The sequence below is a fragment of the Bacillus rossius genome, chromosome 7 (assembly GCF_032445375.1).
Source record: "Bacillus rossius redtenbacheri isolate Brsri chromosome 7, Brsri_v3, whole genome shotgun sequence".
Classification (NCBI taxonomy): Eukaryota; Metazoa; Arthropoda; class Insecta; order Phasmatodea; family Bacillidae; genus Bacillus; species Bacillus rossius.
The window spans coordinates 54,672,667-54,698,867 of record NC_086335.1 but is presented as its reverse complement, the minus strand read 5'-3'; the positions used below and the strand labels follow the sequence as shown (position 1 = coordinate 54,698,867).

At 37.9% G+C, this 26,201-nt stretch overlaps 1 protein-coding gene across 1 annotated transcript in view; it reads left to right on the top strand.

Annotated features, from left to right (window-relative positions):
- Positions 1 to 20,476, top strand: part of LOC134534048 (dynein axonemal heavy chain 7-like) — a 110,343-nt gene extending 89,867 nt beyond the window's left edge. Inside the window, 14 exon segments of the mRNA XM_063372013.1 lie at positions 148 to 340; positions 2,382 to 2,541; positions 2,930 to 3,135; positions 4,200 to 4,340; positions 5,381 to 5,532; positions 6,851 to 7,002; positions 9,034 to 9,255; positions 11,937 to 12,116; positions 12,761 to 13,039; positions 13,634 to 13,870; positions 14,980 to 15,171; positions 15,414 to 15,722; positions 17,610 to 17,839; positions 18,835 to 20,476. Of these exon segments, the coding sequence (XP_063228083.1) occupies positions 148 to 340; positions 2,382 to 2,541; positions 2,930 to 3,135; positions 4,200 to 4,340; positions 5,381 to 5,532; positions 6,851 to 7,002; positions 9,034 to 9,255; positions 11,937 to 12,116; positions 12,761 to 13,039; positions 13,634 to 13,870; positions 14,980 to 15,171; positions 15,414 to 15,722; positions 17,610 to 17,839; positions 18,835 to 19,093 (2,912 nt within the window). The 3' untranslated portion in view covers positions 19,094 to 20,476.
- The last annotated feature ends 5,725 nt before the right edge of the window (positions 20,477 to 26,201 follow it).

The following is a 26,201-nucleotide window of genomic DNA, read 5'->3' as shown; positions in this document are numbered from 1 at the left end:
CTATCTGTTGAGTATTATATGCGAACCTGTGGAAAATTAAAACTGTTGCAAAAGAAGTATGTGTAACGTATACGAGGGTACTTAGTGTATGGTGCGAAGGACTTGCTACCCTGCACGCCAGTTACTTGGGTGCTTATGCGCCGACAGGCAGCAAGTTCTACATCAACCTGGGGGACAGCATCCGGGACTACGACCCTCGGTTCCGGCTCTACATGACCTCGAAGCTGCGCAACCCTCACCTGCTGCCGGAGGTGTTCAACAGGGTGACGGTGGTCGACTTCTCCCTGACGACAGCCGGGCTGGAGGACCAGCTGCTGGGCATCGTGGTGGCCAAGGAGAGGTACTGTGCACCTCACGCCTATCTGCTCTGCTGCCATCACTGTTACGAACTTGCGCATCACCGTTGTATGCACTTACAGCCATAGGAATTTTAAAAATTGTTAATGGTGAGTAACAATCACTATTTTATATATTTTTTTTATTTCATTACGTTGGTGAAAATACTGCTTTTGTTTACTGATCGTTAGTTAAAGATTTTTTGTGTAATATAAAAAAGAAGTGACTATTCTATGTAAAGGTTCACCTCCAAATTGAAATTGCTTTCAGTATTCTTGTGAGAGTTATTTTTTTGTCATAGTAGAATATGAATTTGAAAATTTTTTAAATGCCATCTTACTTTATACATTATATTAGCACTGATCACAAAATTGTAGAAAATAAACTACACAAAATTGCAAAGTAAATAGCAATTTTTAAACTATATAACTTTCCAGAAAATAATTTATTGTGGATTCCCACATGACAAATAAAAAGTAAACATTATTTCTCATGTGAGGTGGGTTATTTTTTTTAGCTATTTTGATGTCAAATTTCATTGCTGTCAATGTCCAATTCATAAATGTTGCTTTAAATTCTAGTCTTTTACATTAAAAATTGTCTTATAATCTAGCTCCTGCCCTAGTACATTTGAAGTTTTGTATTTAAATGATACATATATTTGATGCGGTTACATACATTTCGACGTGGCGGATGTCTCCTGGTACCATTGCTCGTAGGTATTGTTGCCCAGCGACCGCTCTGTCTCGGGAAGAGCAACCTCTCACGGGGAGGTAATTCGTGGACCGTTCGGCCCGTGTGTCCTACCAGAGGACGTCACTCGCAATGGGGGACAATAGTGGTATGCAGGCTAGCCTGGAATAGTTGGCCCACGTGTTTCAAGCCCGTGCACACGTCCCCCCTCTAAACTAGGCACGCTCTTGTGGACACTCGTTGGGACAGGATAACGAGAGGGAATGTAGTATTCACAGTCCGGTAGCAGTTACGTCCTGTTTTATTACAGCGCCCAAATGCACTCAGAAGTACAACTATAATAAACCTTCACACTTCTCGATAAAAAGTTAATTTAGACGCGTTACAAGGCACTTGCTCACAGTCTGAAACATTGTAGCTGACATGTTTCCTTACCGGAGATTACCTGCTAAAAATACACCATAAGATGTCTGTTTCGTGTGCCTCACAAAGAGAGGAGAGGCGGTTAACTGAGGGAGGGACCAAGGAAAAGTTTTAAAGAAAGATTTGGACGTCTGTGGATTTAAATATCAGTTAAAACAAGTAATTGTTGTGGCACTCCATGAGACAGCGTCTGCCCTTGTCAGTGGGTCACGCTGGACTGACAGACTGCTCGCAAGGACTACAAAAGGCATCGCTTCTGTTCCACAGGAGCGAAAATGGCGTGAACAATAACACTTATTTAAATATGAGATGCTGCCAGTCAGTATCTGGATGGCTGCAAAAGAACACATAAATCTCACTTGAATTAATAACGCCATCCATTTTGCTGCTTAGAGTCTTAAAACCAAAGAAAACATTTTTTTTTAAAACACAGCACTAGCGGCGACCGGACGTGATGTCACAGGGTGCGCTTCTACAGCGGCGGACAGTACTGGGACCCAGGCTTCATATACTGCTGAGGGCAGTACCACGTCACATTTAAGGCCATCATACATTCGAGGTTGTATTATGTTGAATTATGTATTATATTCAATTTGGTATACATAGAATTATTTGATACGTTAGGGACAGGGCATCTTTTATTTGAGGTATTGTCGAATGACTGAAAGCATATAATACTTAGAATTTCTATATATTTTATTATTATTTTCATATAAACCAAATTAAAATTTCTTCAAAGAATAACTCAGTGACTGCCATTATGTCCAAACAAATTGTGTGAACAAAATTTTTGTATTTTTAAATTGCCTAGATTTTTTTTGTTATATTTTTAGTTAAAATGTCCTACCCTCCTACTTATATAATTTTTAAGACCTAATTAATTACCTTGTAGGCATTGAAATATTAGAGACTTTAAAACAAAATTGCAGGCCAAATCTAGAAGAAATGCGACGAGACATGGTTGTTCAGAGTGCTGCGGACGAGAATACCCTGAAAGAAGTTGAGGACAACATCCTAGGAACTTTGGCCACTGCAGAAACCAACATCCTCGAAGATGAGCATGCCATTGAAGTTCTAGACTATTCTAAGGTTAGTGGAAAATTCGAACAATGTTCCGTCATTAGCTATTGTACTTACTCAGTGATGAGTTTTTTAATTAGTTTGTTGCGTTGTTTCGTATCATCATCATCATCCTGCATCATCCTGCAGATAGGTCAGCAAAGTAAAATGCTTCCATTTTTCTCTGTCACTCCACCATTCCTCGTTTTTCCTTTTATTCTAGTCTTTTCCTCTCTCCTACACTCCTTTAAATATCTGCTCTTCCCACCTCTTCCTTAGTCTTCCTAGGTGCCATATTCCTGTGTACTTCAATGCCATCATTTACCATAAACACAATCATTAATGTTATGCTGTTTCTAGGCAGGCAGGCAGTCAGATAATGTAAAATAAGTTTACCGATATTGGTTTATGATTTCAGGTTTTGTCTGAAGACATTCAAAGAAGGCAAGACGCAGCAAGGAAAACCAAAGAGCACATTGAGGCCTTCCGGCAGAGGTATCGCTTGCTCGCCCGCCACTCGTCCGTGCTGTTCTACTGCATCACCGACCTGCCCAATGTGAACCCCATGTACCAGTACTCGCTGCCGTGGTTCATCAACCTCTACGTCACGTCGATTGAGACGAGGTAGTTTTCTCTTGTTTCTAAACTTTTTTCTTCGCTCAGAAAAATGGGGTGTGTTATTCAAATTATTGTATCATTTCATAGTTGCTAAGCCAGAAAAACCATCAAAAGTTAATAAAATTAAAATGGTTAGAGAATAACTGGAAAAGTCAGGGATCACAAAATAGTTCTGGAATCTCTTCTTGTGATTACAAAAGTAACATGGGAAATACAACTTCCACTGATGACTAGACAACACATATCACAATATTGAGTTAATATTCCGTTTTTTTTTCTTTTCTTTAAATAGCCAGCTTTTTACTGTAAACACATAGTTTGAAAAGATTAAAAACATTTTTACACATCTTCACATACAGGTTCCATAGAATGGCCTAGATTCGATAGTTTAAGGCAAACGCATAGCAATCATTTACACCTTACAGCACCTGTTGGGCACCTCGAATCGTGCTTCTACATCCTTGTGAACTGTTTCCTCATCGTGTGTCTCGCTGGCTGCGTCGTTCCCTAGCGCCTAGATAGCTAATATTTACTAAACTATTTATATTAAAACAAAAAAGTTTCTCCCAGGTATTGAATCTCATTAAGTTATGTATCTGTGATTTTTGGGGCCGTATCAGTATTCATGTTGACTCCTTGTGTAGGTATATGTTTAGTCCTATACACAATTTATAATCAAATGCAAAACAAGATTGCACATGTTTTGATGGCAGAGAAAAAAACATGCCATCTGGAATTATTTAATAAAACTCAAAATTAAAACAAGTGACTCAGAAACAAGCTTTCAATATCAGATAACCTCAGCTTGAAAAACTGGGTTGGAAAGGAAATAAAAGTAAGTTAGACCTAGTACAGACCTTGAGCAGTACCTAAAATATTTTATTTTACATTTATTTTTTCATTCTCTTTAATTCAGTTGCAATTTTGGCAGTGAAATTCAGGAAAATTCTTGATTAAAAATAGGTGATGAATGCAAGTTTAATTGTAACCACAAATACATGAACATATTTTATATATTTTCCACAGAATCAAGTTTCGTAGATTGGAGTATGTGAACTTTTTTTTTCCAGTAAGAAGTCCAAGTTCTTGCAGAAACGTTTGGAGTACTTGAACGAAACATTCACCCTGAACCTTTACAGCAACGTGTGCCGCTCGCTGTTCGAGAAGGACAAGTTGATGTTCTCCTTCATCCTCTGCAGCAACATCGAAATGTGAGTTGGTAGCTCTTGCAAGGTTGGATTGCTGCGTGGATCCTGATCTCTGATTTCAACTCCTTCTACTACGTAGCTAAGTTTTTTTTTTTTACCAGGGTTCACCCAATGTCTCATTTATTTTACTACACAAAAAAAAATTGAATATAGGACTTATCATTTCAAAATTTGAATATAAAATCTATTTACAAGGCCTAATTTTCCTCGACTCGAAGCAGGTTCGGTGAGGCTCAAACCAGATTTTTTTGCAAGTGAGAAGCGTGGTGGACGTTGCCATGAAAGAGTGGATTTTATTGGGGTACTTCCTTTTCCTATCACTGCTCCAGGCTAATTTCATCATCTCACATCGTCCCTAATGACTTCAATTTAGACGAGACATCTTGTGACCATTCTTTCATACATTCATTTATCTTATCACATATCTTACCATTCATATATTCATTTATTCGTTCGTTTGCACATTCATTCAGAGAAAAGTTACCCCAGATCACACTGCGGTTATGGAACCTGTCAGGCACCCGAGGTTTTCATGGCACAGTGATTCTGTAATGGTTTGTGTTTGTTTCCATGGTATGGAGGTGAAGGGACAAAACATCACACAGTGCTGAACCAGGGAAGAAAAATTATTTTCCTCAATTGAAAAGTCCTTGACCCGGCTAGATCAGACACTGAAACTATTTACAATAAATATATTACAAACTTCTTGTTTACCATTGCAGAATGATGGTGTGGAATGCCTGTCAGATGTTTTGCTCTCATTTATATGACTGGAGGACCACCCATCCATGGGTGAGCCAACACACATTCCTTAACACTCTGGTCTTATGTTTTTGTTACGGAGAAGAATCCCTGGCGTCTTTATTTCTATAAGTATATTTCATAAATGTATAATGAAACCATAATATTTTTTGAAGTACCTACATAAAAAAAGTAACCTTTTTTTTATTTATATGTTTTTTAGAATCAAGATGACCCATTTTAGTAGTCTAATTGGTGGAGACAAGTTAGCGAGTGTATGTACAGTGTTGTATCTTTAATAGGCATGAAGGGAGGGTGGCCAGAGAAGAGTTTGACTTCTTCCTGACTGGTGGAGCAGCCGTTGATAACAGCAGACCCAACCCTGATCCCTCGTGGCTCAGTGATAAGACGTGGAATGATGTATGCCACGTCACAGATTTGCCAGCATTTTCAGGTTTGCAAATTTTATTTTGCTTGGAAAGTGTAAGCTTTGCACATTTATTTTAGTCAGATAGTTTAGCCAATGATAGTAAAGTCTGTCACATGACTTCACTGGGAAAGAAAAAAAATATTTAATATATCACAGTGTAAAAACCATGACAGATACAGAAAAACAAAATTTAAATGTTTGAATAGAAAAGTAAAGAAACAGGCTCAACAAAATCAGTTTATTCTAAAAATTCATTTTTCCTTTCTTCGTACAAGAATAGCATAAGTACAAAAGATTTTGCAGACTTAATGGAACATGGTACCTTCACATGAGGCAATTAATTTATCATATAAAATGAATAGCAAGTTTGAGCTCTCCAAATTTTTATAAAATTCTCATCTTAAACATGCTGGAAAATACAGAAAAACATTTTACCATGAAAGACATCTTTATTGTGAGGAAAAACAGTACTAGTTTTTTCTTAAGTTAATGGTTGGTTGGTTGTTAGGATCATGTTTGGCATGGAGTATGTATTTTTATGTTAATCATACCCAATCATGTGCGGGAAAGCATCACCAATCACCAGCCAATAATAGAACAAAACTGTGCTAAACATTAATACCATATTTATCCGAAAAGACTGCAACTGAGTATAATATGACCCCAAATTTTTTGTTTATTTGTTTATGAAAAATACTTTATGGGGTAAAAATAACAATCCAAACACACAGAAATCAAAAATTATTTAAACTAGTAGTAAATTTATACCAAATTTACTAAAAGATTCAGTGGTGGCACTGTCTGTCAGTAGAGTGATTTTGCACGGCTTCTTTTTGAAGCAGCAAGTGGCAAATAAAAACAAGGGAAGCTATATAAGGAAAGAAGTTCATCGGAGAGCAAAGAATGCTGTGATATTTGGAGGTCGCCAAGGCATGACAAGGAGTGGGAGGAGGAGGGGGGGGCCAAGAGGCATGACAGGCTGCTAGTTATGGCAACCCCCCTCCCCCCCAGAGGTTCAGACAGCCGTAAACAAGAGCGGACTGAAGTCGCATAAGTGAAGCAGTTCACAGGCAGATCGTGCAATTTTTCAATTAAGCGGAGGTTCAGGAGGCAGAAATTACCCGCAGGCTAAAGTAGCTTAAGTGATGTAGTTACCAGGCAGAGCGTTTGGTTTTTCGACTGAGCTGTTCCCATCGTTGTAAATTCACACCTTCCAGCGGCAAGATACAAGTTTACAATTATAGCCTCGTTAAATTTGGGTAAATACGGTACATATGTCGAAGTCCATCTAACAGCGAAATACGTCTCCACTCACATTTGGCTACGATGCGGTGTATTTCAGAGTTTGCGAGCAGCTTGGAGCAGCGCCAGCTAGAGTGGAAGGTCTGGTGCGACCTGCTGGAGCCCCAGGAGGCATCGCTTCCTGCCCCGTGGCAAGAACAGCTGTCCAGCTTCCAGAGACTCTTGCTGGTCTGCACCCTGCGACCCGATAAGGTGACCTGTCCTTTTCTTCGAGCATTTTGTGGCCTCCGTCGTGAATCCTCTTTAAACACTCACCCTATTTATGATTTCATGTGGTTTTTACCTGTGTAATATGTATTGATGGGGGTAATGAATTTTTATATATTTTTAATTTGAGATGCAGTACTTTAGAAGAAATCACAAGTTTTGGGAATGATGATATTGCTACCTTTACTTTGATAATAACCATTTATTTACAAAATAGTTGCAAACGATATGAAATTATGTAAAATTTTTGATTTTATACCTGTAATGTGATATTCAATAACAATAATTATGCACCATTAACATACTACAAAAATTACAATAAAAATTGATTTTGAGTATTATATGGCAATGTGGAATTAAGTTGCAAAAAGCTATGTTAATCTTAGTGCTATGGCATTGAAACCTATAGTTTTTAAAGTATCTGGGGGGGGGGGGGGGGGGAATAAGCATTTAGGCTTGGTTTCATTTTTCCCCCCAGATTTTTGTAAAAAAAAAAAATTTGAAAAATGAGACTAAAGAACCAATTTTTAAATGTGTCCAACTGTTGAAACCACATTATAAATTTCTATGCAATGACCATGTTGCAGTTAGTCAGGCAGAAATATATTTGCCTGACCTTTTTTACAATTATCAGATATTGTGGAGGATATCCCTGGCTAAAAAAATAACAAAAAGGTAATGTGCAGTGATAATAAATCGAAAAATATTCAAGGGCATTGCAATAAATAAAATAATAAATTTAAATGCAAATACCCATCAGCTGAACTTCAACTGTGAACTATGGAAAGATGCAGGGCGACATGGGTACACCAATCCCTCACTTATCACGTCTTGAAATTGTGCGAATTCATTTAGCGCAATGTTAATTTTACTGCCCACAATCGTATGAAATAAGGACTCTATCAAACGTTTATATAAGTCTGATGCTGTTGGTTGTACTAGCGGGAATATATTTGACATTAGGTACCGGAACAGAAATGAACAGATGATTCACATGGAAAAGAGTTGTTAAATGAATGGTGCAGTGGGAAAAAAAAATCACAGGCCTGACAGGATTGGTGTGAACCAAGCGGTGATACATGAATTACCACTTAAATTTTACAGTGTCGTATTTGTCATACAAAGTGTTCGATGGTAGGCTTATTAAGATAAATGGTGTGAAATATTTATTACGGAGTGTTGTTCAACACATTTATACAATGTAAATAATATTTCCCTACTTATTAAGTAAATTAACCTTGTTATTTATGGAGACTAATAGCAAATAACATGAACATTTTTAGGAACATATTAGTTGTGATGTGTGAGGGATTGGTGTACTTGGTTACAATAAAAAAACCAAAGGTGCACAGCTACCATGTGCATTAGAAGTGAAACTTCACATATACAGGGATAGTATTGTATAATAATGTGTGTAAGATTGCGAGTGAGCAAGTATGCGAGTGTGCTATGATGTAAACATGCCATCGAGCGCCTCACTTCTAATCCCGTCACCATTGAGCAATCCATTCCTGATTGTAATTTTTTGCTGTCCTCTTGAGAGTTACATTTTAGTTACACTGTCATCACCTCTGTTTGCTCTACCAGCTTTAAAGAGTTTCACTTAAAAAATTATGCTTAAAACCTTGTTATGCAGCGAGAGAAATGATGAAATAAATTTTTCAGGATCACAGAACTTTTTATGGAAGAAGTTGGAATTGACTCCCGGCACCTGCCTTGTAACAGAAAAACTGTATTCTAGATAAAATAAGTTATTAGACTTGAAAAACCTGAGCAGGAGGTGAAATTAAGTACTAAGCAACTGTTAACATCTTTCAAAATGCTTCTATAACTTTTTAATTGTACAGTTCCAAATTAAACAACAGGTTTCTTCTTGTAAATGTCATATATTTTTATTGCTTTATTGGCTTTATAATTGCAAAATTTATGATGCATAGAGAAGTTGGATGGTTTGTGGGTTTTGAGTAGTTAAGATATGAATATCCATTACCTCAGTGTGATCATGTTGTGTTACAGCTCATAATGTCAGTGAGGAAATATGTGGAAGAAAACATGGGAGTGAGCTTCATCACGCCACCGCCGTTCAACATTCAGCAGTCGTACCAGGACTCCAACTGTCTGTCTCCCCTGATCTTCATGCTGTCTCCTGGCAGCGACCCTATGTCCGCCCTGACCAGCTTCGCAGAAAGGATGGGCGTTGTCGGCAAGTTCCAGTCCGTATCTCTCGGCCAGAGACAGGTAATGTGTCCGTGACATGTTCATCAAACTCTCTTGTGACTGCCGTAATTTGGAACAATCTCACAATGACCTCATAATTGTACCTCAAAATGGAAACCAACATTTATCACAATCTCAGTTTTATATTCTCTTCACTTAAACTACTGTAAAGTTGGGATTATGCTAACATAGCACTTGGAACACATTCTAACTTTGAGAGTATCGTTATGAAAGGAATGTCAGTGAAATTTTTAGTTTTTATTACTAAAAAAATTCTTAATTTAAAGCTGACCAGAAAAAACAAAGTTAAAAACTTATCAACTTAACCAGCTACTCATCCTAGCGTATGGAGGAAAAAATCTATATGGGTGTGGAATGTCTTAGGAAAAAATTTAAATTACTTTTATACTCTTGTTGTGTCACTGCAGACCCCTCCTCTTCCCAATTATTAATAGAATTTTTTAAGTGGTAATGTTAAAAATATTTACAAATTCCAATTGATTTGTAAATATTGTTCTGACCAAAGCTGTATTACACTTATTTTATAAAGTAGAAGATTAGAGTAATAAAAATTGGTTAACATTTGTAATGTTTGAATGAATTAAATGACTAACCAATTGGGTGCTATATATAACATCATTCAATAATTATATATATATATATATATATATATATATATATATATATATATATATATATATTATTGAATGATGTTATATATATATATAATATATATATATATATATATATATATATATATATATATATATATTATTGAATGATGTTATATATATATATATATATATATATATATATATATCCATGCATAATATTAATATTGAGGATTCATAAAAAGAACCGGGGTGCCACATTTTGATTTTTTAAATAACCAAATTTATTCAAGAAAAACATATACAACACACACACACACACACAAAAAAAAATTTCTTAAGTGAATCTTAGTCTTCCAATTTTTTTAAAGTTTTGCAACAAATGCTAAGCTTCACATCAAACGCGAAGCTTTGCATCACAACCGAAGCTTCAAATAAAACGAATAGCAAATTTTTTGGTAAAGTCAAATTGAATATTAAATGAGCTTTGATTGATTCACGTAGTCGAAGCTTCGTACAGGCCTAGTGAGAGCCTACCTAATCCAAGGATTTAAATTATGTAGAATTAAATTAATTAAAAATAACTAACTCCATATTTTATACAAATAAACTATTATTATTATTATTAATTAACCTAATTCTTTCAAACACAAATCAGTTTTTTTGGGTAGCAAATTAAATTTTTCCAACTCACTACTTAAGTATGACTCACCAATTAAAATCTATATGTCAACTTACAACCCACATGATCACTGACTAGTGATCTTGACTACGTATAGGTAACTGACGCATAACCTGCAGATGGACATAAACCCATCCTCTGACTGACAAAATATCAACTACATCACAAACCACAAATCGAACTGTACAACTCATTACTACGTACCTCGATCAGCTCAGCTGAGCAACTTGAGCCAAGCATGATGACGACCCACGAACTCGTTACAATTTTGACTGACCACTGAGGGGCCAGACTGAGAAACTTGCCTACTATATCGATATCCTGAAGTATCGATTCGCTACGAGGTCCAGTGCTGCCCAACCCAAGACCAGACATTGGGAGGTGCACAATAGTGAGATGCAAATGTTGCCATTCCCTCTTTACCAAGTAGCAACACCCGCCAGGCAAACACCCCAGGCACCCACGTAGAGTCTGAACTACGGATTACCCAAAATTTAAATTTGACAAAACTGGAAAATTTTGAATTGATGCACAGGAAGCTGTGGTATCTCTAAATGAGCAATTTTTATGCCAAGTACACATGCAAACGTAGGAATGCCAGCTAAATTTGTAACTTGTGACACTGTTGTATATTTTAATTATCAACCAATGGTCAGATAATTGTAGTTATATGGAGAACAGATAGTTGTTTTAATAATAGTAGGATAATATTAGTTTACTTAGCATTAGTTTATTTCAAGCTAGATCCTCTCCAGTAATAAAACTTCTAAAGAATAACACTAGTGAACATTCTAAAAGTTAAGTACAAGCTCTTAAATCTTCATTCTGTCATTTTGCTTCCTCCATACACCTCTCTCCTCTTTACTTTGTTAAGTAATCAAACAGGAATCTACTCATCTATGTACTCAAGTATTTCAGATGGCATGGATTTAAGCCACTGAATTGTTCATGAAGTTAATATGCTGGAATATAAGGTACTGATGATGTCAAACAAGCAGGGGCGAAGCCAGGGGGTTTTTTTAGGGGTTCAAACCCCCCCCCCCCCCTTCCCCCCCTTAGCACCAAATCTTTAATTAATTTCTAATTCATCACTCAAACAAATTTCATATTAAAATTAATATAATATTTACCATTACAATATTTAAATTTAAGTACCGAAAACTGCTAAAATAGCACTATTTTACACCTTAAAATCCAAATTTTCCCGGGGGTGGACCCCCGGAATCCCGCTTTAATACGGGGGGGGGGGGGGGGGGGGGGGGGGGGAAGAAGCCATGCTTCTTAACACCCCCCCATACACAAATCCTGGCTACGCCACTGCAAACAAGAGTATGTTTCCTTTGGTTCCATGTCCACTAGGACTTTGATTTGTGAGACCACTGTCGAGAGAACGGTGCGTGTGACGGCAGGGCCCTGTAGCGAGGGCCGTGATGGCGGAGGCCCGGCAGTCGAGCGGCTGGGTGTGCCTGCAGAACTGCCACCTGGCCGAGTCCTGGATGCCGGAGCTGGAGCAACTGTGGGACGCCCAGAACCATGGGAACACCAGCCCGCTGTACCGGCTGTGGCTCACCAGCTACCCCAGCGACAAGGTGCGTGCCCCGTGCCTCGTGCCACGCTAGCCCTGTTGACCTCACCTGTCATCTTGCACTGACCTTTCCATTTCCCAACTTTTATTTGCGGACAGACCGACTGAAACACTATCCCATACGTTAGGCTATGGCGTGTCAGCAACAAGGTTAAGTGCTGTGCTTTAGTTTAAAGTAATGGTTTAATTACTTATCATATCACTAGCTATGCTGTCGGACAAAAATGTTAATTTTTATGTTATTAATTGCAAAATAACAAATTACGGGCTACTGATTTTCTTCTGTCTTGTACACTTAACATGGATTAAAAAAAAAATTTGGTTAAAATTTAATGGACATTACAGTAATGAATTGCGGTCAAATAGAGGCATGGGGGTTGAGTGGTTACATCACTACAATTTTATCAAGGTGATACAGTTTATATTCCTGGCTGGGTAAAACCCAAATTTTTGGCGAGTTGGAAACATTTTGTACATTTCCATGAGCGGGTGGGTTTTCAGCTACTTCTTTAAACCACCACCCATTAATTCTGTTTATGCTCTATTTTCATCTCCTATCACCTCATTGTCTCAAATGACCCCAGTGTAATGAGAGGTTTAGCCCTTATTCATTCATTCCTGGGTAACATGAAGTGTGTTTCATTGCAGTTCCCAGTTTCACTGCTACAGAACGGAGTGAAGATGACGAATGAACCTCCAACTGGTTTGAAGCAGAAACTCCTGCGTTTGTACCAGTCGGAGCCGATCAAGGACCCTGAATTCTACAAGAGCTGTCCTGGAAAAGACAGCACTTTTGTCAGGCTGTTGTATGGGATATGCTTCTTCCATTCAGTCATCCAAGAACGGAGAAAGTTTGGCCCTATTGGCTGGAATATCCCCTATGAGTTTAATGAGTCAGACTTGCACATTTCAATCAAGCAACTACAGGTAACCTCTCTAGTCTATCCTATGAACAATTAAACCTGTTTAACATATTCATATGTTTGTCATTCAACACAAATAAAATAAATTACTTTTTTTTTCTCGAAGAACTAGCCACCTAACCATTTTACCAATAGTTTTTCCTAGAAATGATGGAAGAATTATTCACTGTCAAATTAACAGTTGATAAGTGACCTGACAGAGAAGTGCACTTGCTCATGGGATATACTATACAAATTTTTTGTTTTAGTCCTTTTGAATGATGAATGTATTGTAAATTCATCATGTTGCTAATTCTTTGACTATTAAAGAGAATTTGATATCATATTTGAAGTACTGTGAGAAAGATTGCCCACCATTTGTCGACCCAAATCAGACATGGAATGAGTAACTACAGCCATGTAACAATGTTTTGGAACTGACAGAACTAATAGAATTTTTTTTTTCCCCAAGACTACTGCTTAATGCTAAGCTGTCCTTTAAGAGTTAAACACTGTCTAAAGCACATCACAGTTATTATCACATTGTTAAAGCTGCTGCAACAAGCATTGGTATTACTGAAATAGATTTAACATCTTGAGACGCAGAACCTCTTTTCAGATGTTTGTGAACGAGTTCACGGAGGTGCCGTACGAAGCCATTGCGTACACGATAGGAGAATGCAACTACGGGGGGCGCGTCACAGACGACTGGGACCGCCGCACCATCACAACCATCCTTTCAAACTTCGTGAGCCCGGACGTTGTGAATGATCCTTCGTACCTGTTCTCGCAGCTGGGGAGCATGTATGGGCTGCCCCGTAGGACAGAGTACCAAATTTACATAAAACACATTGAGGTGAGATTGTTCACTACTATGCTTATGGCTTGGCAGAATTCATTATTATTTTTTTATCTCTCCACTGTTGTCACTCCATAAAAGTGCCTGATCTTTCCGCAGAAAGCACACGTAATCCTTTGTGAAATCATCCTGCATGCTTTTGCTACCTGGCTTAAATCCATACTTTGATAACTGGAGATTACAATCACCTTAAAGTTAACCGACGATCACCCATCCCATCATAGGAGCCTCTGGATTCAGAGTGGGCAGATGATTTTCCTCCTAACAAGGCGTTCTCCGTTTCATTTCCAGCAGGGCCGAATGTGAATATTTTTCAATTGGAAAACATGATGGATTTTGCCATATGGCAGACGTGGCTGTAAGCTAGTGGATTTTACGAGGGTAATCCCATTTTCACCATCGTTGCTACATCTATACATTTTGTCCCTCATCCTTCTCCAGTGAACTAGATGCAGACAAGACATTAAACCCTAATTAATTAGTTAATTCATTGAAGGGTGGAGTCATGCCTCCCCCTTCCCCTGCTACATAGCCAGATTTTTTTCTCTCAATAAAAATGTAATTCATTGACCAGCTTGAAATGAGTCAAGTATTGCTCGATTTTTGGGTCTTGAATATGCAAAATGAGAGAGTAACAGTGACATTAAACATAAGCAGTGGCACATAGTGTAAAGTTCTACCTTCCATAAATTAAAATTTTTATCTAAGAATTTCAGGTTCCAAAGTAGCACTGAAGACATCCTAAAAATCAGTTTAAAGTATCATCCTTTAAAAAATTTTTTTTCTTACAAAGATCCAAGCTACAGTATGCCCATGCATTTATCTAACATATAATCACTGTAAAGCGTAAACTTAGCAGATAGCTCTTAAGACCCTTTCTTTTATTGCCTGTTAGTGACAATGTTCAGAAATCTTGAGTGTAAATATGTGGATTTTCTGGAGTTCAAACTTGTACATATGCTCTTTATATGTATTATTTTATATTTTATTTTATTGGATGTATGTGTTTGTCTCATGGAATAAATTTGGATTACATCATCATAAGTTTCTTGGTCTTTTTGCACCTGACATAAAAGTCAGAGGAATCACTTCACTGTCTTTTTCAGGCATTGCCAACAATGACTTCACCAGAAATTTTTGGCCTGCACATTAATGCAGGCATCATACGTGATTTAAGTGATGCAAAATCATTGCTGAGTGCAGTTTTGCTGGTTAACAATGGCCGCATTTCGGAAGCAAAGGATTATTTACAGAGCGAGAAATTACTTGCCGAAATCACATGCGACATTCTTGACAAGGTCAGCAAGACTTTGAAAACTATGTTAAAATGCCTGAAATGGTGAAATGCAATGAAAGTCACTTTTAGTTATTAGTTTTTTGTTGTCTTCACTGTTAAATACAACTACTAATGTGGCTCTAAGTGATATCTGGGTTCTCACCCAAATATGATAACCCTAGCTAGCTCTTTAAAACATTTCCTTATGTTTTCCTATTTCCACATAATCACTTAGTTTTCCTGCTTGATGGTGTGTGTTTGCAGCTGCCGGGTAACTTCGACGTAGAGGAAGCCAACAAAAGGTACCCCACGCTGTACTCTGAGTCGATGAACACGGTCCTGGTGCAAGAGATGGACCGCTTCAACAGGCTGCTGTCGACCATTCGCACGTCCCTGGAAACACTGAAGCGTGCCATCGCCGGCCTGGTGGTGATGACCCCGGATCTGGAGGCCATGACCACTGCGCTGCTCATCAACAGAGTCCCTGAGGCGTGGCAACACGTCAGCTACCCGAGCCTCAAGCCCCTGGCCAGCTACGTGCAAGACTTCCTGCAGCGACTCAAGTTCCTGCAGGTCAGCTGCCTTCCTTGCACACACTGCCTCTTACGCATGCGTATTAACACCAAGAGTGGTGTGGCTGTGGTAGTGTAATCATGAAGCTACTTTGTTGCCACTGGGTTAATGTTAGCTACCAGAGCCTCAAGCCTTCTGAAAGATTGTTGCTGGCAGTTCAGCGCACTGTATCATTTTTCCTCAACTCAGTCGGCAACCTAGAGGTCAGAGTTGTATATATTGTGTTCTTTAGAAATTGGAAATATGTAGTCTTGACATGTCTTTTACAATAATTGTCAACCTAGTTTATGCTCTGCCAGGAAACCCCTGCCTCGTTACGACTTCTGAATGAAGTCGAGGTGTTGTGAGGCAGGTGAGGTGCATTTGTAAGTTAAGTGTTTCATGGTTAGTATTAGTTATCATTTATCAGATCTGAGAATAATTCACTGAGACCTCCAATATAATTTACTGACAATTCTTATAAATTTTAGTTATGCCGGAGTGAGGATTGAGCAAACGACCCTTGTAACATGAAAGTTACATGTTAGCAAGCACTGCTACCAAGTACCCACCAATAATTCTAAGGAATTAAATAAAGCGAAGGAATAAAAACAAGTAAAATAAGCTATTGATCAATTATTAGAGACAAGATTTTATGGTTTTATTTTTTGTCAATTTTCGATTTTAAAACAGGAGAATTCGTTGTTATTGTTTTTATTTTTTTATGAACTCTGTTTATTCATCAAGAGAGCACAATTTTCAACAAATACGACACTTACTGGTCGATAATTCTTACCTTACGAAAACAGTGTCATTTTGATTGATACATGATACACTTTTACAATAATATGATAATTAATAATAAGAATGTCAAACTACTGGGAACAATACTAATAAATCAGCCAGTATATGTGCAATTGAAAAATGTGACAATATCATTATGTAAAAATTAGTTACTAATAACGTAATAACAGTTGCATTAAAAAAATTTTTTTTTCTGTCTATTTAGTACCTACATTTTGCTAAATAATTTACATTCATTGAATTTAATGTTTTAAAAGATTTGGTTTTTGTAATCTGAGTTGAGTTTTGATTAAATATGCTAATTAATATTGCTAATTAATAATGCTAGTTAATTCTGTATTATATGGAGTATAGGCATGCTTTTCGGTGTTATTTCGGTTTTTTTGCAATTAACCGTACAGTCTTGTCCCTATCGATTACATATTCACCTCTTTAGTAAGGATCAGAAATTGGAGCTTAAACAATTAAGGGGCCTCCCTAGTCACTGGTTTATCTGTGGTGGGATAATAAGTGCAACACTCGCTGGTGTTCTAGTGCAGTTTGCCTCTAAGTGCAAGGCTGTCGACTGGTGTGCAGTCTTCTCGTTGTGTGTAGGGCAACTTTTTAGATGAGTGGAAACCATAAAATTATATAGTGGAGAAATTAAGATAAAGGTAGATTGCAAGTCATTTGAGTGTTTTCAAGAATCTGTACCAGGTGTTTCATGCCTAAAAAATTATCCCGAAAACACACGTATTTGCCATTATCACTCTTATAAGAATACCGTTTAAAAACAAAATAGTATACAGAAAATAACCCATCCGTCCTCAGTGTATTCTTAAAAGCTTTATTGCTTTTCGTAAACAGATGCCACTCGGTTTGCTCAAATCAGTTTTAAAGTGCGTGATTTAATTCTGAAGCTCTGCACACAATATTTGTGCCCAGGTAGGCGAGGCCCTTAATTATGCTTTTAAAGACTACTAAAATTCTATGAAAACCTTGAATTTTTTCAAAATTCATTCTGCACACACACACTCGACCTGGAATATTTGATGTAGTATGTATTATCCAATAATGTAAAAAAACCTACAAACGTGATGGTGAGCGTTGATTGGCGTGCCGCAGAAGTGGTACGACGAGGGCAAGCCAGCGACCTTCTGGCTGTCGGGCTTCTTCTCCGCGCAAGCCTTCCTGACGGGAGCGATGCAGAACTACGCTCGCAAGTACGAGACAGCCATCGACCTGCTCACCTACGACTACGATGTGCTCTCTGAAGACGACGAGGCCCGGGCTCCTGACGACGGAGTCCTGGTGCACGGGCTGTTCCTGGACGGTGCTCGCTGGGACAGGTCCACGTGAGTGCGCTTCGAGCCCTGCTCCAGAGAGGTGTCAGTGGCGTAGCAGGCGGGTGGCAGGGATGGTCCCCGCCAGGGGCGCCGGAGCAGGGGGGGGGGGGGGGGGGCGCTGCCGGTTTCGCGGTTACTGAACGCTCTCTCTCCCCCCCGTTTTAATCCAAGAGGGGGTGCCATTTTCAAGTCTGGCCAGGGGCGCCAGTCACCTCTTAGCTACGCCACTGAGAGGTGTTATCCCTGAACTCGAATTATTGTATCATTGGTTTCATTTTCGAGGGTGCACTTATGTTTTAAGTAAATACTTAAATTCATATGTTAAAACTTTTTTTTTCCCCTTCAAAAGTTGTGTGAGACCATCGAAGTTCAGTATTTGAGGGGCCGCAAATTTTGTAAACTCTGCAAGGCCAGTCTCTGATGTGGATTCTTTTTTTTTTATTTGTACAATAGCCCCTCTGGAAACGTACCTTCCAAGATCCGCTCCTGGTTAGCTTTGATTTGTTCCAGAACTACCTACTTCCTTCTAAGCAGTGGATATAAGTGATGAAGGATACGTCTGATAATGTTCGGCAAAATCACAGGATCCAACTAACCTGTTATTAAATTGATTAATTTGAGAGAAATATGATACACCCGAAATCTATGAACTAATTTTTTTATAACATTCTCTGCTAAATGATAAATATAATAATCAAGTGGGAACTTACCAAAAAAAAAAAAATCTTAATTTTGCCTTCTTCCTTTATTAGTTTCATCTATCATCATAATTTTCATGTCAAAAACTTTGTGTCATCTGACAAAAAAAAATAGAATGGATTTCAAAATGTCTGCGAGATCTTCCTGTTTTTAGTGATTTAACATCTGCACCGCGGCAAACTGTTCATTGCATGAAACGGGACAGATTAGATTTTTTTTTCTTCAGGAATACAGCGGATCAAAGATTTATGAATTTTTATTAATTTTAAGTCCTCCCGTGGTTACTACTGTGCGATGTCTTGCAGGAAGCAGCTGGCCGAGCAGAGGCCCAAAGTGCTGGTGGACGGGATGCCGCTTGTGTGGTTCAAGCCGTGCCGGCGAGCGGCCCTCCGGCGGAGCGCGCGCTACGCGTGTCCCCTGTACAGGACGTCCGAGCGCAAGGGGGTGCTCTCGACGACGGGCCACTCCACCAACCACGTGCTGCCGGTCCTGCTGGGCACGGACCTGCCCGCCAGCCACTGGGTCCAGAGGGGCGTCGCGCTCCTGTGCCAGCTCGACGACTGAGCCTTGTCCCGGTCCTGTGCGTTCCCACACACGTGGAGACCACTGGGTGTACAATAAATAAAGTACTAAATTTCGTATTTGGTGACAATTGACATTAGTAGTAGGGCTGGGCCGATGCCGATCACCGATCACAATAATCGGCCGATTTTAACACATCGGCATCTGTACCGATTTGCAAATTATTTACAGATCACCAAACGCCGATCATTACATACTAAATCAAAATATGTAGTAATGTAAAACAACTGTAACACTAGGTTTTTAAGCGTAACTATGTGACATATCACATATCTTTTGTGCTTTTACATGCTGCAAGATCTGCACTGCATTATTTAGACAAAAACTTATTATTTATTTTGAAACTAACTTGCAAAGAGTTGTCAAGTGTTAATGTTTTGTGTGCATTGGTTAACAAAGTAAATCTTAATATCAACACATGATATACTGTTTATTTTCAAAACAATTCATCAAGAATTACCATGTGTGTCACTGAATTTGTGTATTGCATATTTGTTGCACTCTTAGTATTGCAGTAGCATTTAGTTATTTATTTGGAAAATCTTTTGTAGATATTATAAAGCACTTATTTTCAAGACCTGTGAAAAGTGTTGTATGGGTACTTTGGTTTGTGGGGTGGGAAGGTCTAGAAATAGTAGAAATAGGAAATACTTAGCTAACATTATATTATTGTTCATTTTTAAAAACCAATGAACAAATTATCTTCTGTCAGAAGTGTTAAATAAATGTTAAGTTATCATTAGGTAACTTTTTCATTAAAATTTTTTTTAGATTTTTATTATTAACATCAAACAAGCTATACAATTCTTAATTTGTGTGATCGGAAATGATCAGCGCCGGTCATCGGCGCAAATGATCAGTATCAGAATGATCGGCAAATTTAGTGATCGGCTCAGCCCTAATTAGTAGGCCTGTGAAAATATTTGAAACTTCAAACAACAAAAAGAAAAAATTTAATGTTATTCATGTAAGTATCAACAGTTTAATTTAAAATGTGCATAGTGAACAGCAGAATGGCTAAAGTTCAGAAGTCGGGATAATATACATTTGGAAATCGTTTATTAAGTTCAAAACCAGTGAACATTAAGCAGTTTGGAAACACTGCAATAGAAATAACTAAAGACCTGAAATAATAGCAGTTGCTATAACTCTTATAATAATGCTAATTTTTGTATTTTCTATTTATAATAATGCTATTTTTTTTATTTTCAAATGTAAAATGTCAACTTTGGCGTTTTATATTGAAAACATCTACATATTTATAATGCTTTTGACACATTTTCATTTAATTTTGATTAATTCCATTGTTATGTTTTACATCAGTGTTAAAAATGTACTGTAATAAATTAATTTACATGAGTTTTAGCATAACTGGAGTTGTTTTTGTAGACACCATGGTTATTTTAATTTTATCGTATTATGGCCATCTTTGAAATCTCAATTACGTTGATATTGGTGTACGGCTTTTTTTTAAGTTAGCCAACTACCAAAGTAAAATTGTCTTGTGCTTAAAAAAAATTTTCATCAATATGTTTCTACATTTTTCATTTTTTTTTAGTAAAAGGTTTTGTAATGTTTATTGAACATTGAAAAAATTTTTACTTTTTTATTTAACTATGCCTTCACATTTAGGTTAAAGAAATATGCTAGCTAAGACATTTTGAGACTTTTTATTAGTCATGTTTGTATAAGCAAACGCAGTTTTATAATAAAAACTTCAGTAAAAAATACATAGTATAATGTGATTTAATGTGTTGACAAATAATTATTTAAATTAGTTTTTAAACCTTTCTGCATGCACAGTTTTATAGTAACTGTTTTGATAACAACATTTGACATTCGTGGAATTTAAACTGTAAATTAGAAATTTGAAATCTCTACGAAGCCGTAAATGGGTGATTTTACCAATTGCTTTCATAGTCGTTAGTATTGATGCAAATTGGCTTCTGGTAATAATTTTTCATATACATCTCACATCAAAATATGGTTTTAATTATTATTTAAAACCTTGGTTGTCATGGTGATTGCCTAATATATATATATATATATATATATATATATATATATATATAAACTATTCCTGAGAAAAAAAACACCTATTTTTGAAGAAAATAACACATTATTTTTTAAATAAATAACATTTACTTTTTGAGGTCTCTATAAATACTCCAAACCTGTAATGCGTAAATATTTTCTTTTGTGTTTCAGTATTAATAACCGTTTTCATGAAATATATTTATGGTTGCACAGTAGCAAGTATTACAACTTGGGTACGTATTTTGAAAATGTGACCTTAAAACTACAATCACTATACATAAATATACTTTCCCACTTCTGCTATTAAAATTTTATATTCACATTCAAAATTATTTTGATACCTATTCAAATTTTATTTAAACTACAGGACTACTTGCCAGCTCTTTTATCTTTATTGTAAAAGTGATGTCATTCTCATACTGAATGGTACACCAGCACTCCGTTATCAGGAGCTTGTGCCTTATTGTCCGCAGAGAGCAGAGGTTCAGTGTACTGTGAATTATGGAATGCCAGCATTCTGTCAACTATGTCGATGATTTTAGTTGTTTTTTTTTTTTGTTGTGTTCCAAAAATTAACTAATATGTGGGAAACAATATCAATAATGTGTGACATTTAACTTTGTCCAAATTTTATTCATGTGAATGAATTAATATATTTTAATTTTTACATTCTATGTTCTGCAGTTTTTTAATGCGTATTTTTGTTACTAATGGTACAGTACATTTGTTTAATAATAGTGTTTTTTTTTCAATACTACATTCTTTTACCATAAATTTGAATCTACTTTTTTTATTAACAGCTACGTTGTTATCGCTTCAGTCTTAGCCAGTTTTAAGTATACCTAAATCACAGAAAGAGTTTGGTATGATAATTTTCAAGGTACAGGTGCTGATCGACAGTTGTAAAGAGAAAGTAGTAGCCTCCACAACACTTGGTTTTACTGAATCAACTAAGGATCTGCAAAAAAAAAAAAAGTTATATGATAATAATTATTAGCAAAGAAATCTTTTAACAGTTTTACAGTCTGTTCAGTTGCATAAAGTTGTAATAAACTGTTAAAATATGGTCTGGTGAATTTTTGTTTCAGTGAATATTATTTATTTGTTTCATAGTTTTCTGAAAAAAATCTTTAGTTTTACCAAAACTCTCAACTCAGTAACACATAGTTCCAAATTGTGTGTCAATTCCCCCCTCTGCCACGCCCTATGTGCTTGGAGGCTGGCAACCTGCCGCACCGCCAGCTACCGGCCACCCCTCTTCTTCCTCGGTGAGAGGGGTGGGACTAGCCTGTGACGCTTGCCAAAACCCTTCATCCCCCCTCCGCCACTGCTCTCCCTACACCCCCCTGCGGCCAGAGCGGCACGAGAGTCCACGACCAAGCAGTCAGCAGCAGTTGCCTCTTCTTCTTTAGTGTTGGGTGCTGCTGGAAGCCTGGTGGGTGGTCAGTGCAGCCACTCACCACCAGGGACGCTTACTTCCCTGGTTATTAAAATCCAGGGGACCTCGCATCCAAGTTTCCCAACCCCTCTCATGGTAGACTCTTTACTACTATGACCAACTCTTCATCCAGACCATCCTCTGCCTCCTGTACTCTCCTACACTTAATGCATGCAAATTTCCAGCATTCATGACTTTGCTTAGGGTTTTCCCTGTGTCTAGGTTTCACCTGGGCCCAATTTAGTGAAGTTTTAATATAGTTTTAAGATTGGGAGTTATTCATGGCTTCAATTATGCCATGGCTGGCCAATCCCCGCACAAAGAACATGATGCAAACCTTTCCTACATGGCTAATTCAAGCATGATCAGGCGTTTAGGCTGAGATGCACCTAGGACCCTTCCTAAACCCAGACCTCTCCTTCAATTACACTTAGTTTCAGTTAGGTTAAGGAAAAAAAATTATAATATTGATCAGCAGTTATCTTAGGGCCGTGAGCCATTCCGAGTCTCCCGCGCTCTCGCTGCGCATACCACCTCGCACTGTCTCCAGTAATCCAGATGCCTCCAACGCCACCACAGTTGAGAGCTGGGGCAGTTTGGGCACTTTAGGGTGTACTTCTAAAGTCAGCCAGGGGATAGGTTTTGTTTATCATATTGCAATAAACCCCCCTGTCAGTAACTACACACTCACCTCTGTTCACTGGGAATCTATCTCTCTCTACTGTCAGCTATCTCTCTCCCAACATGGACCCCGCCGATCCTGAGGAAAGGTGACCTGGGTTCGCCCCTTGCGCCCTGTCTTGTTCCTAGCCGATAGAGCCGTGGGCTGTAGTACCCCACGAAAGTGGGCTGCCGGGAAACAGTCACACCTGAGGATGGGACGGTCGGTCAGTCAGGAACGACCACCATAGTACACCGCACCTCCGCAGGCCTGGTCGGCTACCAGCAACCCTTCTAAACCCTTCTCCTTGCTCCACCTTGCCTGGCCTTAAGCCCTACCAAAATAGGAGGCCGGAGGAAGCCCTTGAAGCCTGGCTGGCCGCTGAGGAGGGAAACCCTGCCATGTAGCTTGCGGCGCGTTACCATCACCCGGTGCGTGACAGCATGGCCCTCCCTCCCACTGAGCATACCAGCAGCCCCCGGCACCCGGCTGCACCTGACTCGACACCCTCAGGTGGTAAGCTAAGTAGAGCAACAGATTAATGTTTACTGTGCAGGGGTGTAGCCGGGGGGGGGGGGGGGGTTAGGGGTTCAACCCCCCACCCCCACCCCCTTGGCACCAAATATTTAATTAATTTCTTATTCATCACTCAAACAAATTTAATATTAAAATTAATAAAAATTTTACCATTACAATATTTAAATTTAAATGCCGAAAACTGCTAAAATAGCACTATTTTACACCTTAAAATCCAAATTTTCCCAGGGGGAGGACTCTCAGACCCCCCGCTTTAATACGGAGGGGGGGGGGGGAGGAAGCTTTTAACACCCCCCCATACACAAATCCTGGCTACGCCACTGTTACTGTGCACTCAAAATTTTGCATGACCTTAGAAAACTTCAATAAAATACTAAATAGAACATAATATAGAATAAGGTACAAATTTTTTTTGTCATAAATGTGATAGGTAAATTAAAAATAACACTGAGCAAAAATATTTAGTGTTGCAAATTTTTAATGAGAAAAACCCGCTAATAACTAAACCACTCGGTGTCGGCACAATAATGATTATAATTTGAAATATATAAAATATAAATACATGGAATAGTCAAACTGTTGGGGAAATAATCATTTATGCTAAAATAATTATTTTAATGCAAATGAGTCACAATCACTCCCACCTACTGTGTTACAGCCATGCAACTAGGTGACACGTGTTAGGCCATTGCTGGAAGATCGGGTAGCAGACAATGAAAAAGGAGCTTTATGATTGCACTACTATAGCCACAACACTCTTGATGTTAACAATTATGAGTAAGAGGCAGTCTCCGTAAGGATGGCAGCAGACCTGCAGGAACTTGAGTCGCCTCGTGATTACACTACCATAGCCTAACCACTCTTGATGTTAACATGTATGTACACTTTTGAGGCTCTCAGAGGCCCTGTTGCAACCTCTACGATGGTTTACTCACAAAACAAATTTTTTATTGATAGAAAATACTGTAGGAAGGTTGTTACGTATCAGCTCAATAGGTATCCTTGCACATTATGATGTAAAAAATATAAAACTGGGATGCAATATTTAGTAGTATCATGTAATGACTTAGACTGTTGTCCCAAGCATGACATCATCACAGTTCAAAAAGCCATTGTTTACGAAGTAATAGTCATTGCCAGGAAATGAAGAAAGTATCAACAATGCAATAGCTGTTGTCTTGGAGATTGTCTGGAAAATTTGGTCAAAAATCACAAAAAAAGTTAAAGTAAAAAATAAAAAAAATAAAATCACTTTGAGGTATGAACAGACCCTTTCTGGAGAATAAATGTATATACCAAATTTCACGGTTCCAGGCCTCACTGTCACCGCGCTACGCGAACCTCTGTCATTTATTAATACAGGTTAATAAAAATTATGTTCTGCTGTGGCATAATTAACACTGCTCCACACAAAGTATGAATATTCTAATCGTAGCAATCCATTTGTAAATGTTTTAAAGCCACCTTCCGTTTCCACATACCCAACAAAGTAATCTTATTTAATTCTAGACATTCCTTAAACAATTTTACTATTTCACTGCTTTCATAAGCCATTTTTACACACTATTTTATAATTCCCACTTGTTTTGTTAAAAGGAAAAATATCCCGAAGTTCACCGAATGTGACTTCGGGCTTGTTCGGCCATGTTCCAACTCGTTTGTTCATAGTAGACCACACCTTTATCTCAATGCATCTGCCAATCTCCAGCACTGACCTACTGCATTCATTTGAGGAGCACATTTGTAAAAACTGTTGTGGAAGTGATTGTGCTACTGCAATGTGAATTAACGCAAATTATTTTGTGTTCTGTATCAGTTCTGGTAATGCATCGCTACATCACAGAATTAAATTCAGAGCAGTTAATGCCACTGGGCCCATTACTCTTCTTATTGGGTAAAAAAAACTCCATTATACATTTCACATCACTGGACACACCAATAAATGTTATGTATGTGTACAATCATCTCTGCTAATATTTAATTGAATTAGTATTTCTAGCTGCTTCACTTTCAGGGCTTGACTGGTTTTTTTAATCTCCACAAAATATTCATTTACATTTATATTTTAATGCTGTTAAATCTATTTCAAGGCTGAGAAGTTGTAGAACGTCTTTAATAATTGGCAGAGAAAATTAACTGGTGAAAATATTGGTACACAAAATGTAATTTCTTCCACTGTACAGATTCCTTTATTATACCATGTGTTTCACCATTTTTCTTGTAGAGTTAATTTTTATACAAGTTATTAAAATGGTTATAGAACAACACTGGCAATAAATAGCATTAACAGCATTAAAAAAATATTAAAATTAATTCATACATTCAAATTTACCGCTGTATTTTTAAAAGTCCCGCCAGGCCGTAGTTGTAGCTAGTTCAGTTAGGTACTGCTAGAATGCGCTCGCGTTTCAGAGATT